We start from the raw sequence: 17577 nt of genomic DNA on the forward strand, positions 1-17577 counted from the left end.
TTCCTGTTTTTTGTGGGGAGGTCAAAAAAAACATGTATGGTGGGAGGAGGGACAGAGGCAGTACCTCCTGGGGGCTGAGAGCGGGTTGACAGCCTTCCCTGGTTCCTGGGAACACCCAAGGTCGCACGTACTGCCCACCCAGAGATACACAAGCAGGGCTGATGGTGACCTATTAGCCCATCAGTGGCCCAGTTTTTACAAGCCAGTAAACTGTACCAAAAACCTGAGGTGAAAGGCTCCGAGGCGTACCTTCGCAGAAACTTCTGCACTGATCTCCTCCTGTGTCTCTGCCAGCCGCTTCTTGGCAAGCTCAGTTCTCCGATCACACTCAGCGATGAAAGACTCCAAGTGATCCATCGCCTAGCTCAGGAGAAACAGAGCGCTATGATCAATCACATGTATGGTCTCGGAACCCATTTGTTCGATAGGAAATACACTCCTGGGTTGGTTTCTTAAAGCCTGTAGGTTCAGTGGGAAGATCTTAAACTACACTACAGCCAACACATCCATAATCACATTAAATCAAGGGACTTTGTTAAACCAAATGATCGTTCAGAAGCATGGTCGTCTCTTCTGATTTATTTATTTCCAAAATTTGTAAAAGGACCCCCATCCCTCAATAACATTTCCAAGACAATTTTGAGGAAAATTAAAACACTTGGCCATAATGAATAGTGTTCTGAGACTAGTGTTGGAGCCCTCTTCTGGTGAGTGGTGGGAGGTGCAGATGATGTACTCACTGGTCTTTGTGAGCCACGTAAATATTATTCCCTCAGTGCTGAGGGTAGAGTTCCCCCTTCCACCTCAAAACAAAACAATAGAAAAAGATTACTGAGAGCTGTGAATACGTTCAGTTATTGCCTACTGTCTAAAGTAGCAGGAAAACTGGTTACTACTTACCCAAAGAGATAAAGAAAAATAAACGCTAGAAATCTAACTGCTTACTCTGAAAAGAATTGGTGGGAAACAATACAATACAAATTAACAAGCTGTCACATATGCTAAGCAGTTAACTTGCCATAACTAGTCAAAGGCCCCAGCATCACTTCACATAAACATACAAACAAGACATCACTTTTCCAACTGTCAGGCTATGATCAGCACCCAGGAGTCAGCTTGCCAATGAGGCATCATGTTAAGTATGACACCAAGTGAGGTTGGCAGTGGAGGACGTCGGTAGACAGTATGATCTATCACAAAAAATAGAGAAAAGAAAACTTTGGGTGGAGATGATAATAAGGCAGGTGAAAGTTATGCCAACAGACCAAGTGGTGATTATCCATGCCCACTGCCCACCCCACCCCAAAGATGGCCAGGAGAGGAGTCAGCTATTAGGAAAGCGTGACACCGGAACGGACAGCAGGGATACTGGAGAGGGTTATGGTCACCTGCAGAAATCTGAAACACTCTTTTCAAATAAATGCACGTTTGGGAGTAAGGCAAGACAGGGAAGAGGCTCTGTGATGGTGCCAAGTCCGCCAGGACGCTGGAGAAAGGCTGAAGCATCATCCTCCACTGAAGCCAACTCTCAGACTTCACTCCACAATTTTGGAACTCAGGACTTTTCCATCGATGGTCATCCAGATATTCTCTGACAAACACTTCACTGTGTTCAAATCGAACAATCAGGAACGACAATGACTGGCATGCCTGCACACACGTACTTCCTGGAAAGATTACAGGTGACCAGCTCTGCTGACAGGGTCGGGACTTGCCAGGATGGAACAGCTCCTAAAAGACCAGCCTGAGATGCCCAAGTTCACCCAGACACAGGCACTGAGACTTTGTGTGGACTCTACTGTATACCCAAACAGAGCGCTCTCACAGCTGAGGCAGACCCAGAGACCCACTCATCAGGCTCGGGTGGGAAGCAGACACCTGACAACCCTGCCAGTACCTTTACCAATCAAAGCAAGTGCCTGCATCTTAAGCAGAATCCAAACTGGCTATGGACTCAAACACCTGATAAGCTAAAAGCTAAATGGTAAACTTCACCACACAGAAGCAGCAGACCGTAGAGATGTCTTTCAACTGCCACACTCTTTAAAGGATGGCTCTCTGTCCTACCGCCCCTTCCTCTTCAATGTGCTTCTCAATTTCGGGTTGGTTCCTAAACCAAAGAGCAGGTTTAAATGATCAAAAAAAAGATAATCAAGCCTAAAAGTTGTCCTAATCACAACCTACCACTTACTAGAAAGTCATCCAACTTCTGTAACTCAAGGGTGCTGTGATGCAACACGAACCACCAAGGGTCCCTGCACACAGCGCTGACACACAGGTCTCATCGCACACGCAGGACTACGTGGCGCCGCTTCCAACTCTGCCCAGCAGCAGTAACACCGAACGGCAATCAGTGAGCTGAGACAAGCCCTCGCTCTGAGCAGAACAGTCACAGCAAACGTGCGCCCCTGTGCTATGCTGCGTGTCCACATATGCCTCAAAATAGCTGCAGAGGCACTCTTAAGGTCTCCACCTCCCAGATGAAGAAACTGAGGCATAGTTTCCAAACTACTAAGGGGTGGGAGGAGGATCAGGTTGAGGATGCGAGGACCCGTGGTTTGGCTCCAAAGTCCCTATTCTCATCCTCACACTCTGAGGCGGTTATCACCAGCCCCGTTTACAGATGCACAGAAAAGGGTGGAACAACTTGCCCAAGGCCACATAGGGACTCTAACTCAGATACCTGACTTAGAACAATCTGACTACTACACTGTACATCTGTAAGACACAAAAACGAGGGATACTCAGAACCGCTCTCATCTGGTATACTAAAGACAGTTCGGAAATTAGTCCACACGGTGTGTTGTTCAGGAAACACAAAACAAGACAATTTAGGGAAAAGGTTAGCCGTATCTTCACTGAATTAAAGAGAAACAAATTCTTTACACTTTCAACATGTGAACAATAAAGAAACATACTGCTCCATAACTTTTCTCTAAGTTAAATTAATGAAGTAATACTGCTGTTTGCTGGTATTCAAGTTCAGAAACTTGCAATACATTTATATAGATTACCTAACAGCAAACATTACACACCCTTTCCTAGGGAATTTCTGGGTAAAACACTCTCAAGAAACCAAGCCTCGGCCTGGCGGTCAGGTTGAGGTTGCGTTAGGCCAGAAGGAGCCAATGATGAGGATGGGGAGGCACCCTCTCCCAGATCAAACACATGTGTTTTGGGTGGATCCCAGGTAGAAGAGTGGCAGAGGTCCCACTCATCAAGCTCCAGCTGAGGGTCTAGGCAGAGAAAACCTACACAAGTACACACCTTTACAACAACCCTGTCAGACTCATGAATAAACAGCGTGTTAGACCCCTCTGACTGGCAAAGACCCAAAAGTTTGGTAATTTAATTACGGAAGATGAGAAAATGGGAACTCTCATATAAGGCCAGTGTGGAGTGTTCTCCATGGAATATCTATCCAAATGAGCAATGCACACACCTCTGTGATCCAACAGTTCCACTGCTGGGAACCTTTCCTAGATACACTCAATGTGCCCATGTGTGATGCAGCACCATGACCATCAACAGGGGACTGGTCCTATAAAACACATACTCATCCTTCGGAATATTATACAGCCACAAAAAGGAATAAGGGAACTCATAGGAAAAGTTGAACAAAAAAAGCGGGAGGCGGGTGTAGACTAAGTATACAGTAGACTACTATTTGCGTTAAAAAAGGGAATACAGGGGCCAGCTGGTGGCATAGTGGGTTAAGTTCACGGGCTCTGCTTCAGCGGCCCACAGTTCAGTTTCGGATCCCAGGCGCAGACCTAGCAGCGCTCATCAAGTCATGCTATGGCAGCATCCCACACAAAACAGAGAAAGATTAGCAACAGATATTAGCTCACGGTCAATCTTCCTCACAAAAAAAAAAACTTACAGGGGGTGGCCCTGTAGCATAGTGGTTAAGTTCAGCACACTGTGCTTTGGCGGCCCTGGATTGCGAGTTCAGATCCCAGGCACTGACCTACACCACCTGTCAGCCATGCTGTGGCAGTGACCCACATATAAAATAGAAGAAGACTGGCACAGATGTTAGCCCAGGGAGAATCTTCCCTGGTTTAAAAAAAAAAAAAAAAACTTAAATTTGATGATCAAGCTTCTAGATCTAACTCCTAGATTGCAGGATATTTCACAGATAAGGAAAAACATGTTAAGAAGACATCATGAAGATACAATTAGCAAAATAGATTTAAAAAGATAAGATTCAAAAAGACTTAGCAAGCATTCTAATGTGTGGCCCTCTTTTTGGATCCTAAATCAAACAAATAACTTTTATTTTTGTTAAATATATGTTAAATATTTTGTTTTTATAACTTTTGTTAAAAAAACTTTTTTCAGACAATTTAGAAAATTTGAACACTATTAGAAGATGTTAAGAAATTATTTTTAAAACTATGATTATTTTTAACAAAGTTCTTATCTTCTGGATACACTATTGGCAGAATTTACAGATGAAATTCTCTAAGTAGGGGCTACTGTAAAATAATCCAGTGGGGAAAGACAGGATAAAGATGAAACAAGAGTCTTCACATCAATAATGACTGAAAACTAGGAGACGAAATCTGGAGATTTCATTATATTATTTTGTTCACTTCCATATGTTTCCAGTTTTCCTTAAAATACTTTTTTAAACATGCTAAGTAGATTCTGTCACAACCAAGTATAATACCCGATTCTTTGTATGCAGAGGAGATCTTCAAAAGCCAATGGGAATGGTGAAATATTTACAGATGAAACGACAGGATGTGTGAGGTTCGTGAGAAAAGTTCGGACAAAGATGAAATACAGGTGGACACAAGCCGATCCTTCCTGAAGCTGAGTAATGCATACGTGAAGATTCATTACACTGTTACATCTACTTTTAACATTTGAGATTCTCCATAAAAAAAAAAAAAAAAAATCCCTGGTAAGTCAATCTTTCTTAGTCTTTTTTTGTAGAAAAACATTCCATTTAATCATAGCTTTAAACTGTTAAAAAGTTCTATGAGCACAACTCTCTACCTCCTTTTTGCCAGCGGAGCCTCAGAATTCCGACCTAGAGCCAATCCCTGAATTGGCAGTGACAGGCTTCCAGCAACTGCTCTGAAATAGTTCGTTAAAAAGCTCACCAACCAAGGTCAGCTCGTGGCATTTCGGAAGCAGGATGCTGCTTTTAGAAAGTGTTTGCGTCCTTGCGTTTTAAAGCAGTAAGGAAGGGACTGCCTCCAGGGAGCGGAGAGTGCACAGGGAAGGGCTTCAGGGGTTTTCCATCACAGTCTTTTAAAAGCCAGGTCCAGGAATTCTGATTAAGCAACACATGTTCAATGAAAGCACACAAAAAAGCTTAGAGTTGAAATCTCTAGCACGCACAATTTTGTATATTTGTCTTGCTCGTGATATCACAAGCAATTATAAGTTGTTAAACAGGTTTCATAAGCATTAGTTTCAAACGAACAGTCTACAATATGGGTGCATCATAATTTGCTCATTCATTTTCCTCTTCTTGAGCATTTTTGTTGTGTCCTATTTTTCAGTCTTATAAACAAGCCTACCACAAACATCTTTGTGTACCAATGTTTGCCTGTATTTCCAATTACTTCCCTAGGACAGAGATTTGTAGAAATAAGTCACAAGGTAGAAATACTTTCAAATTCTCATTTCTGCCTACCATATTAGCAATCTGACTGGACCTAATAACTTTATCTGACACAGAAAATGTAATTCTTTCTCCTCCCCTCTCCCAAGAAATAATCACTTGAGTTTGGCATATACCTTTTAACACTGTTATTTAAAAAATGCATACATAAGCGAACAATTTTTATTCCAACCAAACAGGATAGTTTTGCAGGTTTCCTTTTTTACCTCAATGTACGCATCTTCTACGACCTATAGCTGTGCAGTATTTCATTGCATTTTAACAAAACTACTTTAACCCCTCCGATAGATACATATTTGGCTTTTTTGACTAATTCAAAATGATGCAATAAACATCTCATGTGTTCCCATACATAGGCAAATATTCTTCTAGGGCAATTTCTTACAAATTGCTAGAGGTGACTTGAAGTTTATAAATATTTTAAATTTGTATAAAGGACTGATGAATTCATATAAAAGATCTACTGAAAGTCAAATGTCACTTAAGCCCATGAATTCAGCAACTAAGAAATAAAACGGGCTTGCCCCGTGGCCGAGTGGTTAAGTTCGCACGCTCCACTTTGGCGGCCCACGGTTTTGCTGGTTCGGATCCTGGGCACGGGCATGGCACCACTCATCAAGCTATGCTGAGGCGGCGTCCCACGTGCCACAGCTAGAAGGACCCACAACTAAAATACACAACTATGTACTGGGGGGATTTGGGGAGAAAAAGCAGAAAGAAAAAAAAAGAAAAAAGAAGACTGACAAGAGTTGTTAGCTCAGGTGCCAATCTTTAAGGAAAAAAAAAGAAAGAAAACATATTTTAACAGTAATGCCGCCTTCTGTAAAGACAGAATTTTCTTTTAAACTAATGCATCATGAATTAATAAATCAACTAAAAATTCAAGTTTTAGAGAACAGTTTTTCTTCTCTAAAAGAATAAACAAAACGCATGGGTGTCTTAGCAGTACCGTCCAGTATGCAAAGCTTTCATGTTGATCTCACTACAATAATCTGTTCAGAAGAAAAACCCTTGTAAAATAAAAACGGTTTACAATGTAATTCAAATGCCAGTTATATTTAATATATTTGATTAAAAACTATTCAATATAAAAACAAAATAAACATTATACTTTCATTGTCAGCCGTCTCTGTAATATAACCTGAATAAACAGAGCTCCTAAATATCCCTGGCTGACTCACTGGATGAAGTATGATTCCTCTCCTAGTGTCACATGACGCCACTTCCATTAATTCTGGCCAGTAACATAAAACATACAGCACCCTCAGAGACTTTGGAGATAAATGATTGGCCTATCTCACAGAACTGTTACCAAAAACAAAGAGATTCTACCAAAACACTTGGTGAGCTACACAAACACAAGTTGTTAAGAAAAATAAGAACAAATCATGGATTAATGATGGTTCACAACCTGCGAAAATGAAACCTGTGTCCATCTCTCAATAGTGGTGATGACACTGCAGCCCTTCCAGAAACCAACCTCAACATGGACACATGGGAGCTGCAGATCCCCAGCCAGGGACCTGGACCACCCATGGGCCACACGGCAGGCTGGGAGCGTAGTGCCAACAGCAGGTTATCAGGAGGCACCAGCAGGTGAACCACAGCAAGAGTTGGCTCACTGACCACAACTGGCCAAAAAGCTTCTGAGGTGTCCTGTTTACCAAATTGCAATTCTGACAAGAAAAAAAATCACAACTAGCCTTTCTGATAGATACATTTGTTCATTTGGAATGGACTATCTTTGAAAAATACAGGTGACCTCCAGAGAACAGTACTGGATGGTGTGTCACATGGAGAAGGGCAGACTTTTCAGCAAATAGCCTTTTATAACTCTGGAATCTGTAACAGCATATATTACCTACTGAAAAGATTTAAAAATTCATTTCCATAAAATTAATTTAACAAATCTATATATTTTGAGAAAAGACTTGATTTTTCCTTTAAGTTTTATTCTGCATAACTAAGGAAAAAAAGTTCTTTTAGCTTGGTATTTTAAAGTCAGGCCACTTTTACTTACTTAAATTATTAAAGTAACCCATGCACATCCAAACACTACTGACATGTATAAATCAAAAAATTAAAGGTAGCATAAATTTTATGGCATATGAGTTATCTCTTACAGCCATCATTTAAAAAGACTTTTTTAAGGTCCAATCTCCCTCCCTAACACCCAGAGGTGTCTGCTTAGAGCTTCATAAAGCATCATTCCACTGTCCAACAGGACTACAATCTATGTAACCAGTCCCTCATTAATACATAGTTTCATTATAACCTTTTCTCCCCTTTAAGTTGCCGCGAACGTCTTTTCTGCATACTCATTTTCACGTCCCTAGGATATATTCCCAGCAGCAGGAGTTCTGGACTAAGTATATATATGCATTTGACATGCCAACAGTGCCTGACAGACTGCCCTCCTACAAACACGGCTGTTCCAGATTACCCTTCACTCTTCAGGGCAGGAGGACCTCTTCCATGTGTTTATAGCACCGGTTAGCAAACATTTTAATATGACCCATCTGTAAGGTTAAAAATTTTAAGGAGTTGGGGAAAGGGGTAGTTACTTTTTTAACTGAAAAAGTAATTCCTGCATATGGTAAATTTTCACAAAGTACAAAAAGATCTCTTGACCTGCTCTAGCCCTCGAACCAAGACAAGAGTGTTCACAATCTTTTCAGTTCCTCAAAAACTACTCTAAGCACATCAGCAAGTGTAAAACACCCTCCCTTTTTAAAAACACACTATGGAAGCATCATAACTACACTTTGCTTGTCCTTAATGTATCCTGGAGATAATCTCACATCAACATACACTGAATGACCTCAATCCTCGTTCACGGCCATACACCACCCCACTGTAAAGCATAGCTATGATTTTGCCAGTCCCTTACTGAGGAAGTCTCCTTGGTTCCTGCTTTCTTCAGCTATAATGCTGTAGGAATATTCTGGAGCAATTTATCTTTGTACCTACGCAGGTGTATCAGTAAGATACACTCTTAGAAGTTGCACTGCTGGACTATGCTTTCACATCTTGAGATGCTGAACTATCCAGGAGCTGTACTCGGGTTACTCAACTCTCCATCTCTCTGGTTCTGACTGAGGGTGAGCACCTACCACAGAATTAGATGCCTGCTAGGAAATGTCTTTTTCTGTCTTTTGCCCATTTTCTATTGAGCTACTGATACTGTTCTTGTCAATCATGATGAATTTTATATATAAAGGAAATTAGCCTATCACCACATATACTGTAAATACTTTGCCTCAATTTATTCTTATTTTATGAGCGGAAATTTTTGATACGCTAATATTTTAAGTTTTTACATAGACAAACGTATCCATCTTTCTCTCATAAGCATCTAGGCTTCATAACATCTCAAGATGACAAAACAAAATTCATTTTGGGGATCCAACTTGGTATTTTTCCCACTGGCTACACCATGGTTTTCAAGACTATTCATTAAAAAATTCTATCTTCTCTACACTGGCTGAACACACACCCTTCATAATACGCCAAATTACTGTATATATTTCAGTCTTTTTCTGTAGTCTCAGTGTCTTCTATTAATCTATTCTCTAGCATTAATCAGGCTATTTAAAAAGTAAACTGACATTCTGATTTAGCAGAAATGCTAAGATAGGTGATCCAAAAAACTTCCTTACTAAAACTGAGATTTCAACCTATATATCTGTGTATCAGTTTCTGAAACCTGATATCCCAAAGTAATGGCCACTTTACATAAGCATTTTCAGGTTACTGAAGAATTAAAACTCACAGTACAGAAAACTTCTACTTCCAAGCCCCATCTGTTAGTTGAGCTGTTGCTAAAGGCATTTTTAATTGATTCGAAGACTCAACACCAGAGCACACTATTGTTAAACAATGTATTTGAAAAAGAACTGCTAATTCTAATCACTTTTTAAGACTACTGATTTAAAGAGAATCTACTCTGGCTACAATATATCCTCTAAAATGCTCTCTGGGAGGAAAAACTGCCTTTCCTTGGGTTTCTTCTCTGGCTTCCTCACATCAAACTCGGTCCCTTCCTAGTCTTCACCCAGAAGCCTGAATGGCATCAAACCCCTCCACTGAGCCTGTGGTCATAGTGGTGACGGAGGATTAGGGAACAGAAAAAATTACAACAGAGTGACTCTAAATCATGCATTCTCAGTGGGGGCAGGGATGAAAAGTAGTCTTAAAGGGTGAAAAAAATCTTACATATTACAATGGTTTGTGGCCTAGAAAAGATGACAGTATATAAACCAACACGCTGGGTATCTGTGTATCCAAATCTCATGGAAGGGAAGGGGACGAATTAGGAAAAAAGATCTAAAAAAGGCTCCTTGGGAAGGCAATAATGAAAGAAAAGTTGCAAAATGCCATTTTATAACCACTAAATTGCAAAACTTTAATTGTTTGATAATACCAAGTATTGGTGAGGATGCTATTGGGGGTGTAAATTGATATAGCCACTTTATCAAATGATAGAAAAAAGAAAAAGACACTACAGAACTATCTTGCAAGGACACAACACATATATCCCCTACAAGTCAACAACTCCTTTCCTAGGAATAAACCCTGGATAAATCCTTGTACATGTGCACCAAAAAGATATTCAAGAATATTCATATTATTATTCATGATAGCAAAAATCTAGAATCAACTCAATGGTCTATGAATAAAGAACGCATAGTTTGGGAAATACTTAAGCACCAGTGAAAACCAACAAACCATACCCAACAAAATGGGTTAACAGAAACAATATTGAATGAAAAAATAAAGTTAAAGACTTATCTACACTATGAAATCATTTTTATAAGGCTTAAAAATAGGCAAGAAGAAACAATGTTCGAATCATAAGAATATCTAAAAAATATATTTTTTAAACAAAATGATACAAAATGCAGATTAGTATTGAGGTGGTAGACACTGAGGAAGACACAAAATGGTACTGGCCATGTTCTAGCTCTCAAGCTAGACTGGTGGAATAACAACTATTTTATTATTTTGCTCTATAACTTACAAATGTTACACTAAGCTTGTTAGTTCAATATTCTTCACAGCAGGGACGAATTAACATCAAATAAAACTTACATCCAATTCAAAAAACAGGTCCCTTTCTTTACTTGCAATCTCATAATCCGCTCGGAGGGCCAAGTCGTGGATTTTGGTACATTCTCCTAAATCCATGCGCTGTGAAAAAGAAAGAAGTATTTACACATGAATGTCTTACCCACTGTAGAAAGCATATGACCTGATGTTCAACTGTCACCAAAATAAATAACTTTATTTGAATACTAAATTACAAGAAAATTAAGAAACAGTATAAAGCTGAGAAGCCTTTTTTTTTTAACCACCACGATTATATGATATTGAGATGCTGTGTTTTGTTAATTTACACTCTCTGGCTTGATAGCATGATCCTCAGCATGCACACTTTCCTGAGATAATTGGACTAATAATGAAAACCACATTAATTAGCTTTTGCCAGTTGTATTTTTACATCAGTCACAAAATAAACATGTATTCAGTGAATAGCAGCCGGAGGAAAGGGAGAGTGGCAAGGAAAAGGCCAGAAAACAAGAGTATCACCGACAGCAACAAGTTCCTAGGCATTCCTTCTTACAATCTTGACTAATCAAGATGCTCAAGGCCTAGGTTGCAGAGACAAGAAAAGGCAAAGGAAAGAGCAGACAGAAATCAGGTTTTGGCAATTACAACACAACCTAACACTTGGCTTTGTGTAGCTCTTTGTATACCAAAAGGAATAAACCAGAATAGGCTGATTCAGGGCCAAACTAATCCTTCAAATGTTCCAACCCAGTAAATGACCCTGGATATATAATTGGGGACATAGAATTGGGCCACTCAGTTGCCCCATTTGAGAACAAAAGGCTCTTTTACTGAAACCAATGATCTGTTACCAGTAAGATTAGTTGATGTGCTATTACATGTTGTAAGCACACGCAGAACAATGGGACAACACTGCATACTTCTCATCTAAATCCTGAGTACAGGACTGTGCAGGCACTTCCCGCCTCTGGCCATCTAACCAGCAACAGGGAAGTGTGCATGCTGAGGATCATGCCATCAAACCAGAGGGTGTAAGTCAACAAAACCCAACATCTCGAGGAGACACCCCTGAAGTCCAAGCTATTGGACAAAAGTACATTTTCTCCACCATGTGAAGATACAGCAAGAAAGTAGCCATCTGTAAGCCAAGAAGAGGCCCTCACAAAGAACCAAATCGGCCAGCGCTGTGATTTTGGACTTCCTAGCCTCCAGAACTATGTAAAACACTGACAGCTTGGACTGTCTTTTCTCTAGCGCACAGCATAGTGCCAGGCACATACTACTGGATGAACTCCCAATGATTTACAGCTGTTGTATATTTGTGTACTGCATGTTTGAATGTTTCAAGATGAAGAACTCAGTAAACTATCATCTGCGTTTTACCTTAATTCTCTTCAGTTTAAAGTCACCACAGTTTACCTTAAGGTAAAGGAGCCTGTATTTCAGCAGGTCATGCATGGAATGTTGGTCTTCACATTAGCACTTCGATCTGTTTATATTGTTACATAGGTTTATCCATGACTAAGAGGACTGGGTTATACATCCTTGGGTCTATTTTTATTGGGATCTTTATTATAGAACACAGATAACATCTTTTGCGAATCACTAAGGAACTTTCGAAAGAAGGTGCCACCTATCATAGGTGTTACCACACAATTTCAGGCATGGTGGCATATTTTAACTGGCCTTGGTTCTTATCTTCACATCCTTTTCAATTTATATACAAGAACACTTTACCTGAGATACAGGCCAAAAGTGAAGTTTCTCTTGGGAATCTGGCCAGTGATCCTGTTTGAGCCTCTCAGGAAGCACTGATGAATTATTCCAAGAAAACAAAAAAGCACCTACTACAGACCTGGCCAAACGAATAAGGAGATCCTTAAAGATCTATGCATTCAAGTATATCATGACCATCACAGCAAACGAGTGACTTTCCGACTAATGGTGCCAGCTACAGAGAACGAGGAATGGGGCTTGTTGGATGTTTAGCTCATGCCTTTATCTCATTTGTCCTTCTCCTCCCCCTCCCCAAAGATGTTTAAAATGAAAAAAAAAAAAACAAAAAAAACTAGGAAGCAGAATGATGGAGTCCAGGAACTCCTTTAAGCTCAAACTACAACTGTGTTCAAAACTTCATGGATCAAAAACTTCATAGATTATAAAATCCTTAACACTTCAGGCAAATGAGAGAGGCTGGCAGTGCCTGACTCGTGGGCCCTAGTCTCACGGAAGGTGCGTGCCTGGCTCACTGACAAAATAACCTTCAGTATCAGCAGTGAAAGCCAAAAGTGGGCCACCGAGTGTGGAGTTCACCTTCATTTTGACCAAAGACCGACTTTTGTATTTGAATGCTAAAACTCTCTTCTCCTTCACTCTTCTCAGTCTGCAGTCGTAGTCCCTCATGTATTTGGTTGCGTGGGGGATCTAGAGGTAGAGCAACAGTGGTTCTAGAAGCCGAAGTTTCAACTAGAATCACTGTCCCTGTAAAGCTGACAACTTTTGCTTCATTCACTCTTTTAAGTACCAAATACAGTTCTTCAAAATATATAACTTCCACAAATGAAACTGAGCACGATAGCCAAAAACTGAATGGTAGCTATCAGAAATACTTAAATGTTACTGAACGCTACTGCTCAAAGAAAAACTACCAGGAAAAACAAGCGCTAAAACCTTCAGTCCTAAGATCTTAAGTGCAAATCAATTTCCACCCTAAAAACTCCAACTACCAAGACAGTTTTGAAATTAGGGAACCACATGCGACGCAAGATTCACCACTGTCTTCCTTTGCGTGAAAGCTCTCAAGCAGCCACTGGTAAGCAAGTGAGGGACAGGACTGGGTTCCATGGTCCCTCTGGATGTACCTTGTCAGCTTTGCCAAGGAGGCAGGGAAGTACTGGCCATTTCCCCTCACAGCTAAACACCAAGCAGAGCTGAAATACCACATTCATTACGTCCTTTCAAAGTCTTCCAGGCGGCTGTTAAATCCAGTGCATCAGGACTTTCGCTGCCACACACCTGTGTCCTCTACCCTCTAGTGGCCTCACACTGCTGACAGGGAAGAGCACTGAAGACTCCTTCCAGAACCTTTGGAAAACAAAGATCTTCCACTGAGACAAGTTACACTACCTTCCCTCCAGCCACCTTATTCTTCCAAATTCACCAATCAATACTACATTTTCCCATTAAGCCTCAATAAAATTACTACTTCCATTCCTCCTTGCCTCACGCCTACAAATGACAGAGGATGATTTTAGCAAACACTCGGGCCTGGCGCAGGCCTTAGCAAGCTGACAGTTATAATCACTTTCATCCTGCTGCTATATTCTAAAGAACATACCCATTCCATTTCAATTTAACACAAAACACTACTCTCATGTAGCCCACAGCAGTCAGGCTCACCCTTTACAGCAATCTCCAACCAAATTTCAATCCTCGCCACAATCGACCCTCAGCAGCCCCAACACTTGTTCATTTGCATCTCCACCTGAACGCGGGTGTCCGGGGTTTCCTTCTCTTCCTCAGATCGCTCCTTCTCAGACTTCCTTTGCTGAGTTGCTCCTGCCCAACCCCACCCGGGAGCGACCCTGTTCAGTCCGTGGCTTTTCATCACTCATTTGATTCCAGAGCCTCTGCCTCCCTCTCCCCCTCACTCACGCCAGTGGCATTCCTGCTGTCCTTCAGCTCCATCCTCCACCGAGAGCGGCATATCCTAAACTGCACAAGTGTTCTTTCTCACCCTTCAGGTCTCTGCTCCAAGGTCCTCGAGAGACTTTCCTTATCACCCAATCTAAAACAGTCCACTATCTATCCGTTGTTTATTTATTGTCTGTCCTCTTCTCGTTAGACGAGACTAAAGATTATGTCTTACTGACACCATATCTCCAGTGCCTGGCACAGAGGAGGTGTCCAATGAGTATTTGGTGAATTAACCTATACCTAACACAATAAACATGTCGAAACGCCCTCATTGTGGGTATTTTCTCCCCAGCATTCTGGAACAACACTACAGAGGGACTAAGAAAAACACGGTTGAATGTTTCAGTCTGTGTCACGTCTCTCTGCTCCCTCTGACTTCTTCCACTAAGCCCTATCAACAATTCCTGGTTCCGATGCCTCCTACTGGAGTACCCGCCAACTGAAGTGCTTACGACTAGTGGGAGCCGTTAACGCACACTGAGGGTACCCGCAACTACCTGCAGCAAACAGCCGTTACAACCTTTTCCCACACAGGTCAAACTGCAGGTAAAACTGCAGGCAGCAGAGGCACGAGGTTTGGCGATCATCTCCTATGCGCTGTCAGAAGAGCCAGCCTGAGACAATTTCACACATCTAAGCACTCTCCCAGAGGCTGCTCCCCCAACACGGCAATAACAAAGGCAACAACTAATCATGAAAATACTCCCAAGTACACACACATCTGACCCTCAGCAGTTCTATATCCCGGGAGGTAGCTGTAAAATCTTAAAATGGTGGTGTTTAAAGGACTCCTTTTCTAAAGTAGCTGAAGCATGGCAGATAATCCTCCACTCTTTAGTCTTCTTAAATCCTATCTAATTTTGATGAAACGCACATTCTGCAAAACTAGGATTTATCTGTTTGGCTCATCTGAAGCTAACCTAAAATTTTAAGGGTCTGTATTCATCGGATCTTGTGGTGATTTCTTGAAAGGGTAGCATAACACAAAACTAAAAAATTAATGTTATTCCCAACTGATTTTTTAAAAACCTAGATTTGAGAAAGAAATGTACCTGGTTAGACCAAAAGTCTAGCATACGTTTAACTTGAAAACAAACCAACCAACCCAGAACCTTCAAAGAACTATACGCTGACCCGAAGCACTTTTTGCTACAGCCAAATGAGACTTGCATCAGTTAGTTGTGAATATCTCAGAACAAATGACTACAAAAACCTGACCGCTTTAGATAAAATTTTACAGCAGTAAAATATATTCCACTATATAAAATTCTACCCAACTAACAGAATCTATAACTTGAAGGGCAGGAGGTGATTTCTGCCTGGTAAAGGAAGACAGAACTCAACCTGAAAAACCTTCACCGTCTACACAGCACCCGTGTCTGAGTGTCTACGGCAGCCCCCAACCCCCAATGCACCTACCGTCCCAGCCAGGATGTCATGGGGGCAGCAGTCCAGGAGGTGACTCTTGCAGACACGGTCATCTGTAAACTTGACCCTCTGTCTGGTTTCGTCTCCTGAAATTCATTTGTTCTTTTAAATAAGACAGTATTATCACCTTAAGCACAAAAGCATCTGTGGTACAACACTTCACCTGGATGATTTGCAGACTAGCAAATACACTGAAAAGCTGACCTAAAGATATTTACGACTGGAGCGGAACACAGATGTTTTCTGATGCTAAATATGTCATGAAGAATCACACTTAATGAGATCTGACTCCATCATTGTGCCAAAGAAGTCAAGAAGTCAGAAGTAAAATGCTGAGCACCAAAAGGCCATTAGCCCCCCACATACATGTGGGCAATGAGCTACCAAAACTCATGCTATCAGAGGGCCATGAATCACCACGTATGACTTATAGCTGGTAGTTTCCACCAACAAGAGCTACTTATTAATCTGATCGTTTTGCCATGGACAAACGTGCAGGCAGTATTTTGCCCAAAATTACGTGAAGAAGCTTTCAAACTCTACCGCTGACTGATAAATAATCTAGACCTGGGCTACCTATCCCTCTTTCACCCCCACCCTTAAAAAAGAGTTGGCACCTGGGAGTCACTTTAAACAAGACAATACCAAAAAAAAGCAGAAAGGAACTAGGTTAGTCAATACACACTGTGAGTTCCAACACATACTGTACCCATCTGCATTCTTCAAGACCTCAGCTGCAGAATTTTATGCCCGCTGTTGAAAAGTTTTAAAGGAAAAGTTTTCTTGCCCAACCTGCAGTAAGGAAGTCAGGGGAATGATACATAAAAGTAAAGGCAAAGTGGAATGTGACAAATTTTAAAGCTAATCTGTGCATATGACACAGAGCTGTGTAATACTAAAGGAGGAATATATTTTAGGATTCGCAAGCATCCAGGATTAATGTAGTGTCTTTTTTTATGGAAAATGTTTTTCTTTCTAAACTACACTTTTAAAGTTACTTGTGAAAAAAAGCAAACACTTTTTTGTTATAACAGCTTAGAAATTGGTTGTGACTCACGGCTCGATGAACATGAGGCTTTTCTGCAACTCCCTTGCAGATTGATGTAGGCAGGCAAAGATACACTGAACCTTTATAAATAAAATAGAGGGGCCACAATTGTTCAGTTTGTATGAAATAAAAATATGGGAAGCAATTCAAAAGCAACTCAATATACAAAGAAAGCTAAAAAGCACTTATTCACCTATGAAATGAAGTGCAAAGGATTGCACAGCCCTACGATTGTGCCAGTGTGGACTTTCAACTTCATTACTTCGGTAGAAAAGAAAACACAAACCACAGCAGGTGTCTAGCTCTGCAAGGATGCAACAGCGTCCTCCCGAGACAACACCGCGATCCGGCGCTCCTGCCTACAGCACGACCTACCTAACGCCTGCCAAGCGCTGGCTAACAGGGGCCTCCTGTGCGCTAGGGGGACAGGAAAAGCACCGGGCGGGAACCCACGTCAGAAAAGCACCGAGGCTCCCCGCGCGAGGCCCGAGGAGGAGCGGCCGGGGTCTCGAGGCCCGGCCGCCTCCCGCGGGCGCAGCGGCTCCCCCGAGGAACCCCGGAGGCGCGCCACCCCCCGCCGCCGGCGCCCGAGCCCGCGCGGCCGCGGCGCCCGCAGACTCCCCGGCGCGGATAGGCGCAGGCCCGCGAAGGACCGCGGCCGCGGGCGCGGGGAGGAGCCCGCCGCCCCGGGAGC

At 41.7% G+C, this 17577-nt stretch overlaps 1 protein-coding gene, 1 long non-coding RNA gene and 1 pseudogene across 3 annotated transcripts in view; 1 reads left to right on the forward strand and 2 right to left on the reverse strand.

Annotated features, from left to right (window-relative positions):
• LUC7L (LUC7 like) overlaps positions 1-17577 on the reverse strand; it is a 30011-nt gene that overhangs the window by 11730 nt on the left and 704 nt on the right. For both annotated transcript variants that reach the window (XM_046666097.1, XM_046666099.1), the window contains exons 2-4: positions 15827-15921; positions 10733-10831; positions 250-360 (exon numbers count right to left, since the gene is read on the reverse strand). In XM_046666097.1, the coding sequence (XP_046522053.1) occupies positions 250-360; positions 10733-10831; positions 15827-15921 (305 nt within the window). The remainder of the gene's footprint in view (positions 1-249; positions 361-10732; positions 10832-15826; positions 15922-17577) is intronic.
• On the forward strand, positions 11551-12962 carry LOC124241852 (alkaline ceramidase 3-like; annotated as a pseudogene).
• On the reverse strand, positions 15928-17559 carry LOC124241853 (uncharacterized). Its single transcript, XR_006889336.1, has 3 exons — positions 17077-17559; positions 16893-16963; positions 15928-16627 (listed from the first exon to the last, which is right to left on the reverse strand). It is a non-coding gene; the product is annotated as an uncharacterized LOC124241853 (long non-coding RNA).

Source organism: Equus quagga, chromosome 7 (genome assembly GCF_021613505.1).
Source record: "Equus quagga isolate Etosha38 chromosome 7, UCLA_HA_Equagga_1.0, whole genome shotgun sequence".
Taxonomy (NCBI): domain Eukaryota; kingdom Metazoa; phylum Chordata; class Mammalia; order Perissodactyla; family Equidae; genus Equus; species Equus quagga.